Source organism: Neophocaena asiaeorientalis, unplaced genomic scaffold (genome assembly GCF_003031525.2).
Source record: "Neophocaena asiaeorientalis asiaeorientalis breed wild unplaced genomic scaffold, Neophocaena_asiaeorientalis_V1.1 scaffold5, whole genome shotgun sequence".
Classification (NCBI taxonomy): domain Eukaryota; kingdom Metazoa; phylum Chordata; class Mammalia; order Artiodactyla; family Phocoenidae; genus Neophocaena; species Neophocaena asiaeorientalis.
The window spans coordinates 15,928,797-15,955,022 of NW_020174698.1; the positions used below are offsets into that span (position 1 = coordinate 15,928,797).

At 37.2% G+C, this 26,226-nt stretch overlaps 1 protein-coding gene across 1 annotated transcript in view; it reads left to right on the plus strand.

The window, feature by feature from the left end:
* Positions 1-26,226, plus strand: part of LOC112409109 (centrosomal protein of 85 kDa-like) — a gene marked incomplete at its 3' end in the record, with an annotated part of 157,824 nt that overhangs the window by 48,391 nt on the left and 83,207 nt on the right. The window contains 3 exon segments of the mRNA XM_024759020.1: positions 1,902-2,008; positions 2,940-3,550; positions 24,398-24,559. Of these exon segments, the coding sequence (XP_024614788.1) occupies positions 1,902-2,008; positions 2,940-3,550; positions 24,398-24,559 (880 nt within the window).

Below are 26,226 nucleotides of genomic sequence, written 5' to 3' on the forward strand. Positions count from 1 at the left end.
TCCCTCTTTTTCTCGATGAGTCTGGCTAATGGTTTATCAATTTTGTTTATCTTCTCAAAGAACCAGCTTTCAGTTTTATTGATCTTTGCTATTGTTTTCTTTGTTTCTGTTCCATTTATTTATGCTCTGATCTTTATGATTTCTTTCCTTTTGCTAACTTTGGGTTTTGTTTGTTCTTCTTTCTCTAGTTCCTTTAGGTGTATGGTTAGATTTTTTTTTGAGATTTTTCTTGTTTCTTGAGGTAGGCTTGTATAGCTATAAACTTCCCTCTTAGAATTGCTTTTGCTGCATCCCATAGGTTTTGGATTGTCATATTTTCATTGTCATTTGTCTCTAAGTATTTTTTAATTTCCTCTTCGATTTCTTCCGTGACCTCTTGGCTTGTTGACGCTTCCTGATGGAAGCTGGGTGTAGAGCTGGGTAGAGCTGGGTGTTGCTCTGGTGGGCAGAGCTCGGTTAAACTTTAATCCGCTTGTCTGCTGATGGGTGGGTTCCCTCCTTGTTGGTTGTTTGGTCTGAGGCGACCCAGCGCTGGAGCGTACATGCTCTTTGGTGGGGCTAATGGTGGAATGTGGGAGGGCTCACACCAAGGAGTACTTCCCAGAACTTCTGCTGCCAGTGTCCTTGTCCCCGCATGTAACTATGCATATATATACATATATATACACACACACACATATTTACACAGACACAAGCATACACAATCACTGTTTTTATTACTTACTTGTATTGTCTCTACTTATGAAAAATTACTAAAATATTGAAGTTCTGTAATAAATGTCTTAGCTTGTAAGATCCTCCTTATGGTCTTTACCTACTGTTACAATGAAGCAAAAACATGCTGGTTTACAAAATTGGGCTTAGTAATCGTTAGGTAGTCCTGTCTCTCAGTCTTGTGCTATGACTGATTTTACTCATTCTGAGAACCGTGGATACTGGGTGTGTCATGGACGTGGAGGGAAATCTCAGTTCAGTATACAGTTGACTCTTGAACAATCGGGTTTGAACTGTGTGGGTTGACTTATATGCAGATTTTTTTCAATAGTAAATACTGCAGTACTACAGGATCCCTGGTTGGTTGAATCCTCGGATGTCAAACCGTGGATACTGAAGAACCAGGGATTCGGAGTGACTATAAATTATACTCGAAAATGCCTATCACACAGAGGGTCGGCCCCCCCTAACCCCTGTATTGTTCAAGGATCAACTGTATATATATTCAGAATTCATATGATAAAAAAAAGGATGGTTATAGTTTACCTCATATACATAATAGTCTTAGTATTTCAGTTATTTTAATTGCATTAGATCTCTATCCTCTCAAGTTTAATTAGTAGGGACACAAAACTTTTTATCTTTGGTGCCAACTTCCAAAATAGCAACATGTTTTTCTCTTTGCTTTTACTCTTATTTCAATAAGTATTGAAATATTTTACATAGTCTCAGCTTCACACATACTTTTTTGGTGTATATAGTGGCATGCCCTTCAGTTTGACAAAAACATGTAGAAAACCTGAGTAAATGATTTTTTAAAAACACTGCTTAGAATTGAATGGAAGTAGGCAGAGTTTTGGAATAACAATAGTACATATTAAACTCACAAAGGATTGAGATATATCTGCAATAGTTCATACATTTCTTGGAACTGTGTAGAAAAAGTTTGGTATTTAATAAATGCTATACCTAATATGAGAGTATGGTAAGTATAAATCATGAAAAAAAAGGATACTTTCATCTGGTTCTATAGCTTCTGATAATTCATTTTAGAATTTACTTTTTTAGGTTTCTTTTTGAACCTATACTATGCATGTGTCATATTACATGAACTAATGTACATTTAAATCACAGAAAGGAACCAGTCACATTTTTTTTTTCATGTTTCTATCACTTTCTATCCTTAGAAACAGTTGACCCTTGGCCAATTGCTCATGATTTGGAGAAATAAGTGGAACTGTACCCAGGGGACCCTAAAAGTAAAACTGCAATCTGATAAATTACAAAACAGCTGTGGTAAGTGATAGGTTATACACCTAAATGTAATTTAACCTCTAAAAGTTTTAAGCAGTATTTCCCAATTACAGGGTGCTTAAATACAAATATGAGGCCTTTGTTAGCAAACATCCAAAACAGGAAAAAGCATCACTGGACTCAAAGCCTGTTGAGGGTTAGGGACCTGCTTTCTGGTTTACCTGATTCATCGGCCATGCGCAGAGCTCGCCTCCTTCTACAGTGCCCGACCAATATTTATTAAATGCACTATTTTAGATCTAAATGTTGGAAGGATTATAAATATTGCCCATGAGAAGTAAGATTTAAAAAGAGATTGCTGCACCCTTTTTTCCTTCTCAGGATACCTGCTCCTGTACTATGGGTTCAGGTGAAGGGTGGGAACTGACCAGGCAGAGGAGGAACGTGAAGGTTTAGGGTGTAAGGCAGTTTACACTCCCATTACACACTTTCGTGCCATTTTCACTCCTTTCTGATTGCTTATCTGAAACATTGGGCTACTAGATTAAAATTTACTGCCCCTCCCTGAACCTTCTGGTACTGAGTACCTTGGGGCTTTTCTGCTTTTTTCTGTGCAGGTCTCCGTGTCGTAGATATTTTGGTACCTGTTCTCTCCCCCCACCCCACACCCAGGCATTGAATTTGCGAGTTGAGGAAAATGACTACTTCTCTATCCTCCACAGTGATCTATAAACGATTCTTATGAAATGCATGATGACAACTTTAATCCCAATCCCAAATGAGACTGGGAGTCCCTCAGCCCCTCCCGAGGAAACCTCTTTCATCACAAGCAGTCTTTATGGAAGGGCAGGTCTTCCACGCCCTTCTCTGAGATATGCCCTGCAGGCCCTGAGGGATTACCCAAGGTTGCGGGGGGAGGGGAACCAAAAGACGAGGCCCGGGGCCAAGTTTCCTCCCTCTCCTCATCTCGCTGGGCGCGGGTATGGGGAAGGAGGAATGCCGCTGGTGTGTCCGAGCGACTATTCGCCACCTGCGGAGAAAAGGGGAATAAAGGTACCCACTGGTACTGGTCCGCAGCCCCGCCCGGCGCCGCGCACGCCGTTTGTAAGCGCCCGATGCCCCGCCCCCACCAGGCCCCGCCCCTCGCCGGCTCGGGTTCGGGCTCCCCCAGCGGAGGCGGGGCGGAGAGAAGCCGCAGCTGCAACTTCGCCTGGAGCCTCTGAGGCTGGGCGCAGCCGGGGACCGAGTCGCCGACATCGCAGAGGCGCCGCTTCCCCGGCCCGGGCCTCAACCGAGCCGGCTTGACCATGGCAGCTGCCGCCGCGGCGAATCCGGCCCCTGCGCTCCCCGCCCGTCGCTGATCGGCCGTTAACCAGCCCGCCCGCTGGTCCCCCCGCCGGTGCCGCAGCGGCCCAGGCTTCGGACAAGTTTCCGCCGCCGGAGGCGAAGGCAGGGAGGACGGACGTGGGGAGTCGGGCGCCCCCGGCCCACTCGGCGCTCCCGCCCGCGATGTGGGGGCGCTTCCTGGCCCCGGAGGCCGGCGGCCGGGACAGCCCCGGAGGAGCCCGCAGCTTCCCGGCGGGTAAGTAACGGGACAGGCCCCCGGCTGGGGTGGGGGTCGCGGCCGACCGCGGCGCCTCTGGACCCCGCCAACGCTCCCCTCCCTCCTCAGGCCTGGTTTCCCCCTGGCCGCCCGCCCCCGACGCCGCTCGCCGGCCCGCCAGCCCGGCTTCTTCCCGGCTGCTGACGCCCGGTCCCGCGGGCTGACTTCTGGCGCCCCGCGTCCCCGGCCCTGTCCGCCCTGCATCGCGGCACACCGGCTCGGCGCGGCTCGGTGTCCGGGCCGCTCCTCCTCGGGCCGCAGCCCGGGCGCCCCAACTTACAGCTTGCTTGGGCCTTCTCGGGTTAGGCTTTGTTGTGCGTCCTCCTCCCTTTTTCTCGTGGGGTGTGTGGCCGACGTGGGTAACGGGGCTCACGGAGCCCCGGGCGGGAAGGTCGCTGCGACCGTGCTGCAGCGGCGGCCGCGCGGCGCGCGCCAGAGGGACCGGGATCTGCTGCAGCCGCGTCCACACACCCTACTTTAGGGCGCGTTTGGGGGCGGAAGGAGGCTGCTGGTGATGCCTTGGCTGCAAGTGCCCGCCGAGGGGTCCTGCCCCTCACTGCGACCTGGTCACCGCCCAGCAGCTCTCTCTGGAGGACATGTCCTGCCAAAGCCAGTCGATCTTTGAGCAATAGGGGTGTTAATCCGTTTGCCTGTCCCTGGCCCTCTCAAGGAAAATTGGGGGTTTGCCGCGTTGGGTGTGTGAAGAGAGCTGTTTGTAACGCACAGCCATTTCATGCCTTTTATCACTTAAAAGTTGTGTAGGAGCCGCCAAATTAGGATAAATCGTCCCCTAATTTGTGATATAAAAAATAAGGCTTGGGTTGCCTGTGACAAGTTATCTGACGTTGACGGTTCTTTCACGCACTTTAATCTTAATTGAATTTTGAACCCCCCACGAGAAGCTGCAAGTTATATGGATCATTTATCCAGAAAAAACCGCCATATGTACTTACACAAAGATTTTCCTACAACTTTAGGTGCTTCTAGGACTCCTATTAAGTAACCTTGTTACACAAAATGAGCTCTACTTGTGTAACTGACATTTTGGTATACGTTTTCAAAGCTGTTTGAGAAACAAAAAAGCAGAAGCATTTGGAAGTGGTTTTTTGTTGTTAGTATTTTTGCTGTTTAAAAAATATCAGGCACAAACTCAGATTTCTATTAAAATTTCAAATAATGCAATTCTGTGATAGTTTAGAAATTTGTGATGTGGGGGTTTTTTTAGACATATATAATTTTGTCATCTTCATTTAGGGTGTAATTGACAAATAGAAATTGTATTGATAGATACATTTAATATGTGCAACTTGGTTTTGATACACACACACACACACACACACACACACACATTGTGAAATGATCTCCACACTCAAACTAGGTGACATATCCATCACCTCATAGTTACCGTCTTTTTGTGTCGTGTATTTGGTGAGAAAACTTTAAGGTCTACCCTCTCAACGCATTTCAAGCATACAATACAGTATTGTTAACTGTAGTAGCATACTGTACGTTAGATCTAGACATAAAAATTTTAAAATCCAGAGTTAGATTTGAAATCATTCTCTTAAATTTGGTCCTGCAACACTTTTAGAAATAATAGAATTGAACGTAGGCATGAGTTTAGTAAAAAAAATCATATAAGTAGGAAATTATTTTCTCTGAAATGTATACCATTTGTCCTAAGAAGAGGAGACAGCACTTGAGAGGTTTTTGATTCTCACTGGGTGCTTACAAACTCTGCAATCAAAGTAACTTCAGTGAATGAGAAGGTACTTCATTATCCCTAGAGGCTGGAGGGAATGGTTTCAGTTTATCTGTACATGTCAGAAGCCATCTGTAATGTCTTTGTAACCTAACCTCTTAAACTTTATTTATAATAATAACATGTTTGAAGGCTTAATATTCCTCAAGCATTGTATCCATTTTTCCACTGTTTTCTATGAAGAAGAAAACATCATAGTGCTTAGAAATTTTTAATTAACTGAAGGAAGGACTTTGAGGTTATATTGTATCCTCTAAACCTTTGTTGTGACAAAGAATATAGTAGAAGAAGATACTTTATAAGTACTACCCAATTTTAATAAATTTGGACAGTATATCTTTACAACAAATATATTTTATCTAACCTTTGACAGTGATAAACCTTTGGTAAGTCAGGACATGCCTTTCCAATAAAATTTTTTTTTCAGCTATATGCTGAGAATAGATTACTTTTACAGAATAGTGATATAATTATGTTTATTTTCTTCTTGAGCCAAGCAAATCTTTAAAATTTTTTTAGTTTAAAAATTTATACCTTAGATGAAAAACTTGTGTGGTTTCTTTAGCAAATGAGCAGACGGTGAAGGTCAAGATAATGACCTCTGAATTGGTTCATGTAGGCATTTTTTCTTAGAATTTAAAGGGAATTTATATATTTGAAACACTGTCCAGTATTATCTTTTGACTACCTTGAGTGATTTTAGAGCTTTTCTGAAAGCAGAAGGAACCAGTCTTCTGGTTGAATTTATCAGCAATCATTTTGGTTTTGATGGCCGGTGTGAAGACGGAGATATGTAAATTATTTCTGGTATTTAAATGAGTTTGTCTCAGTAAGTGGGTTAATTCTAGGTGTCCTAAAACTGGTTTGTTTATACAGTTATGTAACTAAAGGGAAAACCAAAGGTAATGTAGAACCAGTGTTCTAAAAAATTGGAGAAAACTTTCTTTTTAAGGTAATAGCAGTTAAAACAAGTGGGACTAATTAGCGTGGTTTGGAAAATACTGAACTTTTGACCTTTTCTTTAGGATTTAATTTTGTTTTGGCTTTACCCACAGTTTTTCAGCTTTACAGAGATAATTGTTATAAATGAAAATAAAATGAATATTTTCTTATATGTCCATACAAAGATCAAACAAAAGGCCCCCTCCCCCTCCTTTTTTTTTTTCAATTGGCAAGTGTGGTTAGAAAGCTAATTTTAAATAGAACAAATGTTATGTCTTTTATGCATTTGGTTGAGTGCATTTGAGAAGATCCTGTTATTCAAAATGTATAATAGTTTCAAATTTGGATGAAAGATAGATGTATTTCCCTTAGGTTTTAAAAATCTAGTATTATGTGGGGATATTTTGAGTACTTATACTTAGGTATACTGAATTTGTTCTTTTTTATAAATCATACTTTCAAAATATTAATACATTTAACCCTAAAACATTTGGAGGTAGGATATGATAGTTTTCAAGTGTGCTGAAAAGAAAATGCTATAGAAAATACTTACATGATCTGAAGAAGTGTCATTTGTTCAGTGCCTCAAGCTTTAAATCTGCCTTTTCCTAGTTGATTCCTGGCCATAAGGTGTTTAGTGATGTGATAATGATGGTGGTAGTAGCTGGTATGATTATGTCAAATACAAAGTTTTTCTGTGGTTCTGAATTAAATGGACCCAAAGGTACTCTGATAACAATGAAACATAACTCTTCTGCCTAAACTCATTTGGACGTGTTCTTTTATAATAGGCTTTGGGGGATGAGGGGTGAATCTCAACTTTAGTGATGACTTTTGTGAAATGAACCTGATTATTACTGATAGCTTCTTGGCTTGAATGAAGCTGGTAAATTAATCTGAGGCCAGACAGTAAATGGTGAGTTCAGCCTCTGTTGTGAATGTTTCTGTATGTTGAGAACAGAAAGTTTTTACACAGTCTTGAGTTTTCTGAGTGGATGAAATGTGTATATTTGTACTCTGAGAAAAAGATGAAGAAATGAAGGCTCTCAGATTTTACTGAGTTATAGCTTAATTAGTTCCTTCAAATTGTATATTAAAAAATGAACAATGTGATCATTTAGATAACTTCTAAAGCTACAATGAAATACTAATTATTGTTACTACTTAAGGATATATATATTTTACACTGGCAAAATAATATTCTACAAAGTGGAATTTATTGTATAAGGTTATTCATTTTAAGAACGGGACTGATCAACGTAAAAGAACATCAAATTGCTCTTCATACTAATATTTTACTTGCACTTTCTATTTTTCTTTAATTAAAAAAAATTCATTGTTGTTACCTAGCATAGTGCTTGGCACGTACATAAGTACTTGGTAAATATGAGTCATTCTTTCAGTAAACATTGTGTGGTAGGCATTGTACTAGGCGCTGGGGATACATCATTGAACAAGAAAGGTAGGGTCCCAGCTCTAAGGGAACTTACGTTCTAGTAGGGAGGAAACAGTCTGTAAGTAAACTAACAAGATAACTCAGCTGATGTTAAGTACTGTGAAGAAAAGGGAGCTGGTGAGATGGTGTGGGTAGAGCTGGGTAGAGAAGGCCTCCCTGAGGAGGTAGCATTGCTCTGAGACCTGAATGATGAGAAGGAGCCAGGCATGAGGGCAGGAGTGTCCAGGCAGAGCGTATAGAAACAGCTCCAAGGTGGAAATGAATTTGGGGAGCTTGAGGAATATCAGAGGTCAGTGAGTCTGGAGCACAGTGAGTAGGGATATGAGGTGAGGGAGGCCTGATGTAAGGCATCGTAAGAATTAGTAAGAATTTGGGGTTCTTTTCTGTGTGAGGGGAAGGCAGCTGTGGGTGGGTAGGGGAGATGACTGTTCATTCTTTCGCTCAGCACACTGAGTGTTACTGTGAGGCAAACCTCGTTCTGTGTTCTGTGTCCTGGGGAGATGAAGTAGATATCCCTGTCCTTGGTGTTTATAGATCACTCCTGGCTGTTTTGTGGGGGAAGAAAGTGTGGCGCAGTGGGGGAAAGATTGGCAGTAGGGAAGCCGGTTAATAGGTCATTGCGGTGATTGGGTGAGAGATGATGGCTTGGATCAGAGTGGTAAGATCGGATTGGAGAGAACAGAATGGGTCTGGAATATACTCGAGAAATAAAGCTGACAGTATTTACTGATGGTTTGGGGGTGGTAAATGAAGGAAGGAGGAATCAAAGATGATGTCTTAGTTGGGGCTTCAGTAATTATAATGGATGGCGGCGCCGTTTTCTGAGGTGTGGAGGAATGTGAGGAAGGTAAGTGGAATTAAGGGTCCTGTTTTAGCCGTGTGGCGTTTGAGATGCATTTTAGAGGTTCAGGTGAGAAGTTGGGTATACAAGTCTGCATCTCAGTGGGGAGGTGGGAAGGTGGAGGTAGGGATTTTGAGAGTTAGCTGTGTCTAAATGATGCCTAAACGTGATCACGTAGAGTATGGAGAAGGCAGCAGAGGTTACCGTCTTCTGGGCAGATAGAGGAGGAGGAGCCATCCAAAGAGACTGAGAAGGAGCAGCCAGTGAAGTAGGAGTGCACCCAGCAGGGTGTGGTGTTCCAGAGGAGAGGAGACTGAGGAAGGAGTCTTCACCCCCAGAGCCGCATGCTTCCAAGAGGCCATGTAAGACGAGACAGAAGAGGATGGACCAGTGCCACTGCATACTTCCAGTGAGAGACTTAAGTTAAAACTAGTAGGGATTAAAGATTCTCTAATCGAGTCTGCACATTTTATTACATAGAATTGGTACCTAAATTCTCAGTGAGTGTTTGGGTTGCTTTCTTTGCCCTTACCACGTCTCAAGCTAGGGCGACCAACTATCTGGGTTTGCCTGGGACATTCAGTTTTAAAACTAGCGGTGGTGTCTCCTGGGATGCCTTACATTGAGCAGTCACTGAGTCTTGACTATAGGATTCTGCCTAGGGCATCTGAACTGGTGTAAGGTTTTAAATTACTTTAAAGAGATTTTAAATTACTTTAAAGATAGTAGATTCAAGATCAGGAACTTTGTTTACATAGTAGATGTCTTCATTGCTTACATAGTATATGTCTCTTTACATAGTAGATGTCTTCATTGCTTTATTGATGCTGTCTTAACACTAAAAGTTCAGAGTTCTGAAGTGAACTCTAGTTTTTAGTTAACCTTCTGAAAGAGAATGGGATGAAAAATTTGGACTGCATTTCATGTAAAGTTTAAAGTTTTCTATGAGGTGCTTTCACTGTCTTGTAGAGGCAGATATTGTGTGTTTATTGATCATAATCAATATACATTGCTTTGTCATGACATTACTGAAGCTTTTTCATTAATTCTGAGCATCCCATCTCATTTTAGGAATAATGTACTGAAAAGTTTAACTAGAAGTTAAGTTTTTAAATTAGGGGGTGTTATTTATAAATTTTCTCAAAACTTTATTTTGGAGTGTTTTAAAACTAAAGTTTTGTTTTCGTTTTGGCATTTAAATGTATTATGTAAAGCACTTAGGCTCCTAAGTATCAGAAAACAAAAGGCTAATTGAGAAATAATGAGCTTACTCTGCTTTCTTTGGAGGTCAGTGGCTATGTGAATTTTCATTAGGTCTAGCAGCATTAGGTCTTAACAACTTTATTTAGGAATGTTTATTTTTATTGGTGCTTTTATTTCTTCCTGGGCTGATGATCCTTCTTAAGTTTGGACATAATTTGCTACCATGTAGAATATTTTCTCTATTAATTGATATTGTGAAATAGTTATATTCAAAGACAAAGGTAAACCCCTCTGGAATACGACTTGTTATACTCCCTCACGTTTGTAGTGGTTTTATTAAAAAAACCTCTTATTAGTTTTTATCATACCTCATTTTTTTCCAGTTTATAAACAGAAACAAAGGCTTATGAGAGACTAAATTAAATATGTGGTCCTCATTCCAAATAGCTACCAAATACTCTTTTGAATACAGCATTTCGTGTAACCAGAGTATAAGATAGGAATCTTTGGCCTCTCCACATATTGAAATCAACAGGCACATGATTTTTTTCATAGAAGGAGATGGTCTTACCTTTGTTGGTTGCTACCCTGACGCTCTTGAGTTCCTTGTTTTATATCGTGAGTGAATATTACTGGTTTGAATTCATACTTTTTATGTGAAAGGTGAACCACTTATTTATCCATCTTATCATTGTTCTTAATTGAGTTAATTTTAACCTCCACCTAGTTTAAAACTCTTCCTTGTTATACTCAAATTGAAAGTAAGGACATTTAGAATCACATCTGAAGACTATAGTCTTATACCTTTTGTGGTAATATTTTTAAAAATTATTTTTATTAATTTTAGTAATAATAGTACTAATAAGTAGTTTTAATAGTAATAGTTAATGAACTTCCAGATTTCTTTTTTATATTTAGAAAGCAAAGAATACTAGGTGTTGATTACTTAAAATTTGATTTAAATCCTTAAATGCAAGAAAGCCAATTAACTTAGATTGAGGTAGATTTTTTTCCAGTTTGATTGAGGTGTAATTGATATATAACATTGTATTAGTTTAAGGTGTACAATATCATGACTTGCTGTATGTATATATTGCAAAATGATTACCATAAGTTTAGTTAACGTCCATCACCACACGTAGTTATGTTTTTTTTTCTTGTGATGAGAACTTTAAAGATTTACTAATTTTAGTAACTTTTAGATACACAGTATAGTATTGTTAACTGTAGTCGCCATGCTGTACATTATATCCCCAAACTTATTTATCTTATACCTGGAAGTTTGTACTTTTGGACCACCTTCACCTGTTTCAAACCCCCACCCTCCCACCACCTGCCCCTGGAAGCCACCAGTCAGTTCCCTGTCTCTATGAGTTTGTTTGTTTTTAGATTCTACATATAAATGAGATCATACAGTATTTGTCTTTCTCTGTCTGGTATATTTCGTTTATTGTAATGCCCTCAAGGTCCATTCATGTTACAACAGGATTTTCTTCTTCTTATGGCTGAATAATATTCCATTCTGTACAAATGCATTTTCTTTAGTCATCCATCTGTTGATGGACCCTTAGGTTGTTTCTGTGTTTTGGCTGTTGTAAGTAGTGCAGCAGTGAACATGGGGGATGCAGGTATCCCTTTGGGATAGTGATTTCATTTCTTTTGGGTATATACCTAGAAGTGGGATTGCTGGATCATGTGATAGTTCTATTTTTAGTTTCTTGAGTAACCTCCATACTGTTTTATGGTGGCTGCACCAATTTACATGCCCACCAGTAGTGTACAAGTTTCCTCTTTTCTCCACATTCTTGCAAACACTTGTTATTTCTTGTCTTTTTAATAATAGCCATTCTAACAGGTATGAAGTGCTATCTCAGTGGTTTTGATTTGCGTTTCGCTGCTAATTAGTGATGTGGAGCACCTTTTCATGTACCTGTTGCCGTTTGTATGTCTTCTTTGGAGAAATGTTTTTTCAGTTCCTCTCCCCATTTTTTAATCAGATTGTTTTTTTTCTATTGAGTTGTATCATTTACTTCTACATTTTGGATATTAACCCCTTATAAGGTAGATGACTTGCAGATATTTTCTCCTATTCAGCAGATCGCCTTTTCATTTTGTTGATGGTTTCCTTTGCTGTGCAGAAGTTTTTTAGTTTGATGTAGTATACTTTTTATTTTTACTTTTTGTTGCCTTTGCTTTTGGTGTCAAATCCAAAAAAATCATTGCCAAGACTGATGTCAAGGAGCTTACCTCTGTGTTTTCTTCTAGGAGTTTTACGGTTTCAAGTCTTACATTTTTAACCCATTGAGTTGATTTTCATGTGTGGTGTAAGATAAGGTCCAGTTTCATTCTTTTGCATGTGGTTGTCCAGTTTTCTCAATTCCATTTATTGAAGAGACTATTTCTGGGCCCTTTATTCTGTTCCATTGATCTATTGTGTCTGTTTTTATGCCTGGCACTTTAAAAAATATCTTTACATATTAATTCATTTAATTATCACAACAGCCCTATAGGATAGATACTATAATTTTTTTTCTCTTCTTACATATGAAGAAACTGAGGCACAGATTGGCTAAGTGACTTACTCAAGATCTCACTGCTTATAAGAGTGGTACAGAACTTGAACCCAGGCAGTCTAGTTTCATAGTCCATATTCTTTTCCACTAAGCTATACTATTAATTCTATAATTAAAGAAAAAGTAAAACTATTGGAGTCACTTACCCTAGAGATAAACAGTACTGAAATGAAGTAGAAGAGTAGGATGAATAACATAAATATCTCTATATTATGTTTCTTTCACTTTAGCTAGGTATTTTCCAGTGTAGTACAAGATTTTCTGTTTTTGTTTTCCTGATTACTATTAATGTGAATATTTTTCTTGTGTTTTAATGTTCTGTTTAATTTTTGGGTGACTTTTTTGTGCCTTTTGACGCTATTGAAAATTGTTTTCCCACATTTATTAGGAATTTTGGCCAACAGCCTTTCAAATCACTTATAATTATTAGTGTTTTATTGTTTTGTTTGTTTGTTTTTATCTGCATTGGAAAATATTTACTGATCTTTAAATAGATACTTAAATGCAAACTGGCTCAAGGGATAGTTTAAAATCTCCTGGATTTTAAAACAAACAGACAACAACCAAAAACAAAACGAAACAAAAAAACACCCTGTTTTAATCCTTCTAAAACAAAGACTATTTTTAAGATCTAATTATAAAGCTTCCAAAATTTTAATTTTATGCCAGGAACATTTATTGGGTACCCAGTAGTTATAATGACTACATTATAATGACTACATTTATTGAGACATTTATTGAGACCCTGTCTTAACTGTGCAGCTCTGTGCTAGAGACTAAAAATGTTGCCTTTTGGTGAGGAAGAAGAAAGTCATATACATATGGGTTAATATAATTTAGTAAATGCTGTTATGGTATTTTGAGTGATATATTGGGAGAGCACAAAGTAGTAGTTATTTTAATACCACCTGGAGAAATCAGAGAAAACATTTAGAGCAAGTTAATTCTGAATCAGGACTCTTAAAGAAGAGAGAGAAGAGAAATAGCTTGGAGTCAACGAAAGAACCTGATCTGTTTGGAGGCAGTGGTTAGGTATGTGCAGCTACAGAGTATAGAGGAGCTGACGTGGGAGGGGTAGGATTGTAAAGTCTTAGAAAATGAGGTTGCCAGCTGGTGAAGAACTTTGCCAAAGTTAAGGAATTTGAGTTTTAAGCAAAAGAATGACGTAAATATATTTTCTGATAGTAGGGTAGAGGCTGGCTTGGGCAGTTACTCCAGCAGGACATCTGTGTGGCAGTTCAGCCAAAAGACATATGATCTGTGACAGTGGGAAGAAGAGGAGAGAACTAATTCAGTGAATACTTCTGAAATGGACTGAAGAGTTTCAGAAATGGATTAGGTGTATGAGTTAAGGAAAAGAGATTTTTGTTGTTGTTGTATTCCCTGCATTTATTTCTTTTTAACTTGGTTTCTATTGATAGAATTGGGGCAGTTTGAAGGCTACTGTTCTGAACTTTGAGGAGAAGTACTTGTTAACATTTCAGAGATGTCCTTGTTAACATTTCAGAGATGTTATATTGTGAGATTTGTGTATCTTATGTCAAATAAGGGTAAATATGATTTGATATTTTCTTTTTTTTTCTGTTTTATTTTATTAAAAAAGGTTGGTCTCAGTGCACTGAATGGGTGATAACCTACATTTTAAAAAACACCGTAATTTGTATTCATAGTTTGTATTGTATATTCAGCTTTTTATTTACAACTATAAATCTGCTTTGTCAATGGTGTTGTTTATTTTTTTGGCTTAGCATTGTCATTTTAAAAATTCAATAAGATTAGTTCTTCTAAATGCAGTTACAATTATGTTAGCATATTGTGGAAGACTTGATATTGTATGCATTTTTGCTTCCAATTTAGAAAAAAAGCTTCAGAAATAAAATAAAATATAATAGGTTACTTATTCATTTGATGCTAATCTTCCTGTTTTTCCAATGTGAGAAATATTAGTAATTATTAAATAAGTTATCCCTGGGCATTCAGTATTCTATTTAAAATTATTGAAACTGGTATTAAGAAATGTAACATACTGCCTTCCAAAGAGAAGTCCCAATGTATGGTGTCTTGGGAATCTTTGCTGTTCTTGCAGAAATGCATCTTTGTTCTAGAGAGAGCGGATTCTACACAGTCATTCAGTTGCTCTAATATGATAGGACCTAGGTAATACTTTATTTCAGAGATTACTGAGCCTTAAAGTTTGCTTTTTTTTTTTTACATATCTAGAAATTGAGTAATTCCCTTTTAGTAGTGTAGTCTTATAACTATTGTGTGAGAAAATTTTCCTTGTATCACCTGGTAAACATATTCGTGTCTAATTCTGACTGCTTTGTGATTCTGGATTATGTTGAATAGAGACACGCCATGTCATTCTTCTCAGATTGAATTCATTCAATCTAAATGAAAGATTAGAATGTTATTTCAATCATGACATTTTGTTAATTATCTTCAGTGTTCTAGGCACATAAAATATTGGATCTTTTTAAGAAAGTAGCAGTTATATTTAAAGGTTAAGACAAATGTGAATTCAGGCTAGAGGAGATCACCTTCTAGAGATAATTTCGTCATTTTGGGAAACCTGAATGAATTGCCTATTCCTTTAAAAGGAAAAGTTTAGCATAAATAAGATCATTGTGATACCATCATAAGCAAATTAAAATGTCTTACTGATTTAAAAGAATAAGATGCTGTTCTGAATAGGACATGTTTTCCCCATTGATTGATCGAATGATTTGCCTGATGTGATTGGACTTATTATATGCTTCCTTCTTCTAGAGTTCTTTTGATGAGGATACCTTCCTAGAAAAAGGACTGCACTGGTCTTTTGTCAAAGTATATGAGTTGCTGTGTTTCCCTGGTAGACTCTCCTACAGCTTTAAAAAGCTTCATAATTTTTTTCTTCTACTGGACTAAATTAATTGTGATATTGAAACAGACTTGTAGCTATCAACCAAAACAAAGAACCAGTCTGTTCTAAGTTCTTTACTTTGAAGAAATATTTTTCCTTTTAAGTGTATAAATATAATTCATTTTGTGAACATTAATTTGTAGTTTTGAATTTTTAAACATTTAAAAAAAGTTAAGGTAGTTTGATTTATGTGTTAGAATGTACGCATTTTGTTCCAAACTAGGCCAACTAAGTTGTATACCCATTTCCCAGAAAACATCTCCAAAGACTTTCATTAATAGTTACTTAGCACAGGTATAGAATAACTAAGAGGTACTTAATAAGTAAATTATTTGGTTTATTAGTGGTGGGGTTTAAGGATTAAAAAAATAAAGCTTATTTTTCTGATTATTAAAGTAATAATACAAAGCATAAAAGTCAAAGAAATTACCAGTAATCTTACCATCTAGGGAAAACCACAGGTAGTATTTTGATGTATTTCTTTCCAGTTGCTTTATGCAGTTTTTTTTGTTTGTTTGAATGTTTACTATATGCTGGCTGCAGCACTGAGTAAGATCTGGAACACATGGTCCTTGCCCTCAATGACTATTACTACAGTGTAGAAGGAGGACAGATACAGGCACAGATAACTTCAGTTTGATATGGTGAGTGCTAAGCTAGAAACAGGCAAAAAAAGAGTTCAGAGAATTCCTAGACAATATGAAATCTGAGGTTATTTGTGAACTTCTGATTTATTAAATTTTATTTCTTACTTAGATTGACAATATAAACATTTTATACTTTTAGGTCTTCACTATTTTAATGGCCAAAATTGTGTTCCCTTCTCCCTTTTGGTTTATTTGTGACAGTTCCTTATTAGAAATAATGCTTAAGGAACATTCTATAGCCCCATTGTCCCAAATGTTGGATTCTTTTTTTTAAATTTAGCTTTATTGGGGTATAATTGATAAATAAAATTGTAATGTATTAAAGTGTAAATGTGATGTTTTGATATATATATACATTGAGAAAGGATTCTCATTAGAGTTGATTAACACATCCATCACCTCACATAATTCCTTTTTTTTTAAGTTGAGGACACTTTAAGTTTTATTCTCTTAGCAAATTTCAAGTATACAAAACTGTTGTTAACTATAGTCATCATATTCTACATTAGATGCTAAGACTTAGCATAATATTCTATTGTGTGTGTGTGTGTGTGTGTGTGTGTGTATGTGTGTGTGTGTGTGTGTGTGTGTGTGTGTGTGTGTGTCTTTGGAAAAATATCTATTCAGGCCCTTTGGCCATAGTTTATTTGGGTGTTTTTTTGCTGTTGAGTTGTTCTTTATATATTTTGTATATTAATCCCTTATTGGATATATGGTTTGCAGATACTTTCTCCCATTCTATAGGTTGCCTTTTCTTTTCTTTTTTCTTTTATTTCTTTCTTTCCTTTCTTTCTTCCTTCATTCGTTTGTTCGTTCCTTTCTTTTTCTTTTTATGATGATTTTCCTTGCTATTCAAAAGCTTTTTAGTTTGATATAGTACCATTTGTTTATTTTTGCTGTTGGTGTCAAAATCCAAAAAAATCATTGCAAGATCAATGTTAAGGAGCATACCTGTATGTTTTCTTCTAGGAGTTTTATGGTTTCAGGTCTTATGTTCAAATCTTTAATCCATTTTGAGTTCATTTTTGTGTATCGTGTAAGATAGGGGAACAGTTTCATTCTTTTGCCTTCGGCTGTTCCGTTTTCCTAACACCATTTATCCTTTCCCCTTTGTATATTCTTGGATCCCTGATAGTTAATTAACTAACTGTGTATGCATGGGTTTATTTCTGTGCTCTCTGTTCCATTCCAGTGATCTGTGAGTCTTTATTTAGTGACAGTACTGTTTTAATCACTACAGCTTTATAGTATAGTTTGAAATCAGGATGTTTGATGCTTCCAGCTTTGTTCTTTTTCAGAATTGATTTGGCCATTCAAGGTCTTTTGTGGTTCTATACAAATTTTAGCATTGTTTTTTCTATTTCTGTGAAAAATACCATTGAAATTTTTATAGGGATTGCATTGAATCTGTGGCTTACTTTGGGTAGTATGGACATTTTAACAATATTCTTCCAATTTGTGAGCATGAAATATCTTTGCATTTATTTGTGTCTTCTTCAGTTTCTTTCATTTCAAGGTATTATAGTTTTTGATGTGTGGATATTTTACTTCCTTGGTTTAATTTACTTCTTAGTGTTCTTTTCAATGCAATTGTAAATGGATTGTTTTCTTAATCTGTCTTTTCAATAATTTGTTGTTAGTATATAGAAACATAACTGATTTTTATGTATTGATTTTTGTATTCTGTAACTTAACTGAATTTGCTGATTAGTTCTAACAGTTTTTTGGTGGTTTTCCATATATAGTATGTCATATGCAAATAGAGACAGTTTTACTGCTTCCTTTCCGATTTGGATACCTTTTATTTCTTTTTCTTATCTAGTTGCTCTGGCTAGGACTTCCAGTACTTCATTAAGTAAAACTGGTGAGAGTAGGTATCCTTGTCTTGTTCCTGATCTTGTTCCTCAGCTTTTTCACTGTTGAGTATGATGTTAACTGTGGGCTAGTCATATATGGCCTTTATTGTGTTGAGTTATGTTCCCTCTGTACCCAGTTTGTTGACAGTTTTATCTTGAAAGGATGTTGAATTTTGTCAAATACCTTTCCTACATCTTTTGAGTTTATATGATGTCTATGCTTTATGTTGTTGATGTGGTATATCACATTTATTGATTTGCATATGTTGAACCATTCTTGCATCCCTGGAATAAATCCCATTTGATTATGGTGTATGGTCCTTTTGATGTGCTGTTGAATTAGGTTTGCTAATATTTTGTTGAGGATTTTTGTATCTATGTTATTAGGGATATTAGCCTGTGATTTTCTTGTAGTGTCCTTGTCTGGGTAATGTAGTGTCCAGTGTAGGGTAATGATGGCTTCTTAAAAAGAGTTTGGAATTATTCTCTCCCTTTCCATTTTTTGGAAGAGTTTGAGAAGGATTGGTATTAATTCTTCAAATGTTTGGTAGGATTCATTCCCTAGTGAAACCATTTGGTCCTGGACATATCTTTGTTGAAAGGATTTTGATTATTGATTCAGTATCTGTACTAGTAATTGATCTGTTCAGACTTTCTTTGTCTTCATGATTTAGTCTTGGTAGGTTGTATGTTTCTAGGAATTTATTCATTTCTTCTAGGTTGGCCAATTTGTTGGCTTATGATTGTTCATAGCAGTTTCTTATGATCCTTTGTATTTCTGTGTGAGCAGTTGTAATGTCACCTTTTTTATTTTATTTGAGACTTTTTTTTCCCATAGTCATTCAGGCTTGTCAGTTTTGTTTATCTTTTCAAAATAGCTTTAGTTTCATTGATCTTTTCAGTTGTCTTTTTAGTCTATATTTCATTTATTTCCACTCAGATTCTTCTTATTTCCTTCCTTCTTTAAACTTTTTTTTTTTTTTTTTAGCGTCACCACGCAGCTTGCAGAATCTCAATTCCCTGACCAGAGACTGAACCCGGGCCACGGTAGTGAAAGCCCGGAATCCTAAATTAGTTCCTTCCTTCTACTAACTTTGGGGTTAGTTTGTTCTTTTTCTAGTTCCTTAAGGTGTAAAGTTAGATTGTTCATTTGAGCTTTCTTAATGTTGGCATTTATCACTACAAACTTCCTTCTTAGAACTACTTTTGCATTCCATAAGTTTTGTTATGTTGTGTTTCCATCATTTGTCTCAAGATATTTTTTGATTTCCCTTTTGATTTCTTTTTTGACCCATTGGTGGTTTAGGAGCATGTTGTTTAAGCACCACATATTTGAGAATTTTCTGTTTTCTTCTTTTAATTGATTTATTTCATACCATTGTCATTGGAAAAGACGGCTGGATATGGTGTAAATCTTCTTAAATGTAGTAAGACTTATTTTGTGTCATAAGACATGATCTGTCTTGGAGAATGTTTCATGTGCACTTGAGAAAAAAAATGTGTATTTATATTCTTTTTCTATCTCTATATATCTGTAGGAAGAGATTTATTGTAAAGAATTTGTTCATGTGATTATGGAGGCTGGTAAGACCCAAGATCTGCTGTGTGAGTCAGCAAGCTGGAGACCCAGGGGAGTCAATGGTTTAGTTTAAAATTGAATTTGAAGGCCTGAGAACCAGGAGAGCTGATGTTGGAGTTTTATTCTGAAGGCTGACAGGCCTGAGACCCAGGAAGAGCTGATGTTTCACTTCCAGTCCAAAGACAGGGAAAAGCCAATGTTCTATTTTGAAGGCCTTTAGGCAGGAAAAATTCTCTTTTTATTGGGGGTGGGTCAACCTTTTGTTCCATTCAGACCTTCAGCTGGTTTGATGAGGCCCATCCACATATGGAGGGCAATCTGCTTTACTCAGTCTACCAATTTAAATATTAATCTCACCTAAAAATAGCCTCACAGAAACATGCAGAATAATGTTTCACCCAGTATCTGGCCACCCCATGGTCCAGTTATGTTGACACATAAAATTAATCATCATACTATGTTTGATGTTGTCTAAGAGTTTTGAACCATACAGGGGAATTCCCTTGCAATCCAGTGGTTAGGACTCTGTGCTCTCACTGCCAAGGGCCTGGGTTCAATCCCTGGTTGGGGAACTAAGATCTCACAAGCCACACGGCGTGGCCCAAAAAATAAATAAATAAACCATACAGGTCAACTTGTTATCGAGTTCAAGCTCGTACTGCTCACTGCACGACAGGCTGTTAAATTGAGAGATGAGTTGTCGGGGCAAGGAATAGTGACTTTATTTGGAAAGCCAGCAAACTGAGAAGATGGTGGGCTCATGCATCAAAGAACCATCTTGCCTGCGTTAGAATTCAGGCTTCTTTTATACTAAAAGGGGAGGGAGTAAAGTCAAACATTTCCTGGTTCCGGTCAGCCTCCAGAGGGGATGTGTTAATTTCTTCCTCCCTGTAGTCATTCACAGGTGGGCCTGGTCAGGATGTTTCTCGTGTGAGCTAAACAGAGGTATTTCACCTTAATGCTCACTACCTGGGAGGCAGGTTTCCCAGAGATGGGCCATTATGTATAATTTAAGCTTATAGGGAACATCCCTTTAGTGATTAACTTGTAATAGAATGCAAAAGTTTCTTCCTTATTACAAACTGAGACTGTTTATTCTGGAAAAAGAAATCCAAAAAAGTTGTTGGTGTTGGTAGTCCTCAGATAACTTCAGTAATGCTCCGATGAATTTTCAGATTTAGAGCAGCAGGACTTGCTGTGGTATGTGCTCTAGGATGAACTAGAATTTCTTCTGAATAAAGGAATGAATTAACATGCCGGCTGAAGTTACTCATTTTGAGTCAGATGGATTTTAGAGAATATTTATCTATTAGAATAAGTTTTTACTCTTGATCAGGGGTCTGCAAACTAGGGCCCATGGATCAAATCTAGCTTGTCATCTGTTTTTATAAATAAAGTTTTATTGCAACACAGTCATACCCATTCTGTTGTCTACTGCTGCCTTTACCACAATGATGACAGAGCTGGATAGTTTTGATAGAAATCAAATGGCTTGCAAAGGTGAAAATACTTACTGTCTGACCTTCAGAAAGCTTCAGAAAAAGTTTTGTTGAGCCATTCTTCTTGGTAATAGTTAATGATTTAAGACTAATTATTGAAAATCTTCCCAGCTTCTGGTAATAACACCATATCATTATCAGTGTTTTTTTTCTTTCTTTCTTCTTTTACCCCCTGTTACTGGTGTGTATGTGTGTGGGGGGGTGGGAGAGCCAAGATTTGTTAACAATAAATGGGGGTGGAGGTGGTGTGGCCTAAACATGTAATACTACTTTATACTGCTCAAGATGATTATATTGTCTAAAAGCAAGAGTTTTTACTTTATTTCAGTGGTTTTATGCAGCTTTTGTAAAATTGTTAACCAGGAATCTGTTGAATTTACATACCTTGCTCTATAGCTGGTTCCTTTCAGAATCAAATGTTGATGTAATCTGCAAATCAATATAAGTAATTTTCAGCATTTTTCCCCAGAAGATAATAGTGTATAATCATCGTCATCATCCCCTAGTGATAGAGTAAATGTTCTGTAATGTATTTGTTCCTTTAGTAAAACATTGTAGTCAATGTTGACATTTAGACGTAGAGCTCCCTGGAAGCTCCTTTTTCCATATATGTAAATGTACAATCTCTTCCCTAACCATGGAATCATACTATATATGTAGTGATACAAATGCTTTGCTCCCACACATACTTAATATTTTGGATGTCACTACATGTTAAAAAAAAAAAGTCAGTAAAATTATTTTTAGCACTTGAAGATTATCAACTAACTTACATATTTTGTTTCTAGGCATTTATTTTTATTATTAAAGTACTGTCCTTGTGCTTATATATTTTTATACTTCTCTATTACTTCTTTATAAAAATTCCTAGTAGGAGGTCTTATGTTGAAATTTAGGTACATGTTGAAATTTAGATACCTGTTTCCAGATGCCCTAATTTAGAAAGGTTCTATCAGTTTATATACCTACAAAAGTGTGTGAACTTTCTCTGCACTTTGTTTGACATGGGTATTTCAAATATTTGCCAGTGGTGTTTAATGTTATGATAATTTAAAAATCTAAAAATAAAAACATCGTTGTCTTTTTTTGTGGTCTCATTATTAGTAAGGTCGGACATCTTTTCATATCTTTATTTGCCATTTCCATGTACTACCAGCCTATTTATGTTGTTTTCTGAGTATTCCTAAAAAAATTTCTCCAATTAATAGGTTTGCACTTGGGAGATAAAGTAGTGGGCTGGTTGCCCTTTTTGATAATGGTTTAGATAGGACTTTGAGTTCATTTAAAGGAATATTACCTGAGGAGCTGTTTAAAGAAAATATCTTTGGTGCAGATTATAGACAATCAGAGTTAGAGCAGATCTGGCGACAGAATGCCTTCACCTGGTGCTTTAATGTGTGAGTGCTTAGTCAGATGAATTAAGATAAGTCCCATTCTGAGATAGGTCTAGAATCTACAAAGTTTTAAGTGGTTGTTCTAGACCTCAGAGCTGGTAGAAGTGTTTCTTTGGCCACTATTTTTTAAGCTTGAGTTAATTTAAATGTATATGACTTTTAAGGCTGCTTGTATACTTCATAGATAGATCTATAAAACTCAAACTTAATTTATATATTATATTATAAATAGAAATGAAAGATAATAATTTGGCATAATGTTTTATTAGAACTAGAACTTTAATGTTGGGGTTAATATGGTAGAAAATAGCTTCAGGTCTGGTTTTATTATTTTTTTAAAACAATTTAATATTTATTTATTTATTTATTTGGTTGCACTGGGTCTTAGTTGTGGCAGGTGGGCTCCTTAGTTGTGGCATGCTAACTCTTAGTTGAAGCATGCATGTGGCATCTCGTTCCCTGACCAGGGATCAAACCCTGGCCCCTAGCATTGGAAGCGTGGAATCTTAACCACTGCACCACCAGGGAAGTCCCTGGTTTTATTATTAATCTCTTTATATATTTTGATATTAATAAAGAGAATGACTGTTCCTAAGTGTGGTAAAAATTATGTAATTAATTTTGTGGATGTGTTTGTCATTTTGTGATTCTTATGTTTATTAAACTGCTAGAAAGCTCTCCTTGCATGCCAATTTCAGTAGCGTGTAACATGATAATTCTGTAATGGTGTTTTGTTTCACATCATGATAAGTGCCCAGTCATTTCTGCTTTACTTAGAAGCAACTGCAATTGCAAACATAAAACCCAGATGGGAGTATTACAGTTATGTGATAATGTCTGCTTTAAGGTAGCTATTCACGTCATCTATAATATGCTTATTAATTTTCAAGGGTATAATTGAATTGAAGGCTCAAAATTCTTGTACAGAGCTTGTTAACTCCCACAAATAAGTCTACAGGCTTCAATTTTAGAGCCACTGTGTTAACCGTTGATAAAGACATGTGCTACTATAGCTTTGTATAAAATTCAAGATTTAAAATTGCTCTTTCAAATTACTATAAACATTCTTCAGTGCTTGTCCTTTATTTCTGCACCTAATTTTTATGAACTTGTAATTAATAGTTCACAGAGTGGCATTGGTCCCTGGGTATGTGTGTGTGTGTGTGTGTGTGTGTATATATTTTTTGTTTGTTTGTTTGTTTGCGGTACATGGGCTTCTCACTGTTGTGGCCTCTCCCGTTGCGGAGCACAGGCTCCGGACGCGCAGGCTCAGCGGCCATGGCTCACAGGCCTAGCCGCTCCATGGCATGTGGGATCTTCCTGGACTGGGGCACGAACCCGTGTCCCCTGCATCAGCAGGTGGACTCTCAACCACTGCACCACCAGGGAAGCCCCATGGGTATATTTCGAGTGGCATTGTAGACAGTAAAAGAATGAAGTGAGCAAAAACGTAAAATGATAGATAAATCAGAAAAAGACAAATGGAAGTTAAGTAAAAATGGACAATGTAAGTGAAAATAAAGATTATAAGAGAACACTGAAAAGTGATACATTAGCTAAACAATGAAGATTTAACGTAACTCAAAAGGGAAAATTAAAGAGCCAGGAAGATGCTCTGGTGTTAAACTTTTATCAAAAGATAACTAAAATCAATTAAAATAATGCAAAAGAATTTAAAATTTTAAGTGGCTAGGTTATAGTGGAAAAAAATAGATTTTTTTGACCTTCCATGAGCACATTCTACTTACATTGTCGTGCAATATGATTTGATTAGATTTTCCCTGAGTCCCAATTCTCAGCTAATGCCTGTGTCTGGGATCACAGATGCCTACCTATCAAATATTACAAAGCAGAGTGCTGACATTTCCAGATGGATTGATGATAGAGTTGATATTTTAAATCAGACAGTAGTTCCATGTATAAAAGTTCAATGTCTATGAGCAGAAATCAGAGCTCTTCAGCCAGAGGAAGCTGCTAAATCAGCATTGAATTTGTGTATGTGTGATAAGTAAGTTTATTTGGTGAATCTTAGATATCACTGATCTATTTAAATTAATTTCAGCAGAAAATAAGCTTATTTTACCTTACTTGCATTTTTTACAAGGTCAAAAGATGTCTTCTGTTTACTCACAGACATTATAAATGTTAACTTCTGCATATTTTCTTTTGTAGGCCCAGATTATTCTTCATCAGCATGGTTACCTGGTAATGAATCATTGTGGCAGGCCACAACTGTTCCATCTAACCAGCGAAATAACCATATCAGGAGACATAGTATAGCTTCTGACAGTGGTGACACTGGCATTGGAACTTCCTGTTCTGACAGTGTGGAAGGTGAGCTGAATTCTTACTGGTTAGATATTAATCTTTGTAGAATGGCTGTGATTGAGAAAATTCAAGGGATGTGTTTTATTGTTCGAAACTAAGAAATTATAAAGTAGTGTTTGAATATTTAATAATGTTCAGTGTTGTTATATATCAAATGAAATTGTTCTTCTGATCGTATTTTTCCTTCATTCATTTTTTTGTGTTTTTTTTGTTTTTTTACATCTTTATTGGAGTATAATTGCTTTACAATGGTATGTTAGTTTCTGCTTTACAACGAAGTGAATCAGTTATACATATACATATGTTCCCATATCTCTTCCCTCTTGCGTCTCCCTCCCTCCCACCCTCCCTATCCCACTCCTCCAGGCTGTCACGAAGCACCGAGCTGATCTCCCTGTGCTATATCAACCACTGCACCACCAGGGAAGCCCCCTTCATTCATTTTTTAACTAAAGTTTTTATTTTGAAATAATTGTAGATTCACACGTGATTTAAAGAAATAGCACAGAGATTCTATATACCCTTTATCTCACCCCCCATTTAGTATCTTGCAAAACTATACTTCAGTATCACAACCAGGATATTGACATTGATATAGTCAAAATACAGAACATTCCTATCATCAGAGTATACCTTATTCTGCTCACACCCACTTCCCCTCCTCCTCTTCTTTTTTTAAATTAATTAATTTCTTTTTAATTAATTAATTTTTTTGGCTGTGTTGGGTCTTCGTTTCTGTGCGAGGGCTTTCTCCAGTTGCAGCGAGCGGATGCCACTCCTCATAGCGGGGCATGGGCCTTTCACTGTTGCAGCCTCTCCCACTGCGGAGCACAGGCTCCAGATGGGCAGGCTCAGTAGTTGTGGCTCATGGGCTTAGTTGCTCCACGGCATATGGGATCTTCCCAGACCAGGGCTCGAACGCATGTCCCCTGCATTGGCAGGCAGATTCTTAACCACTGAGCCACCAGGGAAGTCCCCCAGCCCTTCTTAACTCTTGGAAACCACTAATCTATTCTCCATTTCTATAATTTTGTCATTTCAGACGTGCCCTATAAATGGAATCATACAGTATGTAACCCTTTGGAATTGGCCTTTTTCTCTGGAGATTGATCCAGGTTGTTGTGTGTATCAATAGTTCATTTCTTTTTATTGCTGAGTAGTAGTTAGCAATGGTGGTATTAGATAGACCACATTTTGTGTAACCATTAACCCACTGAAAGACATCTGAGTTGTTTCCAGTTTTTGGCTATTAGAAATAAAGCTGCTATAAATATAAACATTCACGTACAGGTTTTGGTGTGAACACATGTCTTCATTTCTCTATGGTGAATGTCCAGGAGCACAGTAGCTGGTTGTATGGCAGTTGCATCTTTAGTTTTTAAAGAAACAGTCATGCTGTTTTCCAAAGTGACTATTCCATTTCCTTCAGCGGTGGAAGTGGTTCTGTATGGGTGATCTAACTTTCTCTTCATCCTTGCTAGCCCTTAGTGGGTTTTAGTTTAATTAATTAATTAATTTTTTCTTTGGTGGTTTTTAAATTTTAGCCTTTCTGATAGGAATGTAGTGATATCTCATTGTGGTTTTAATTCTCATTTTCTTAAAGATTAATAATGTTGAACATTTTTTCACATGCTTATTTGCCATCTGTATGTTCTCTTTGTTGAAATGTTCTT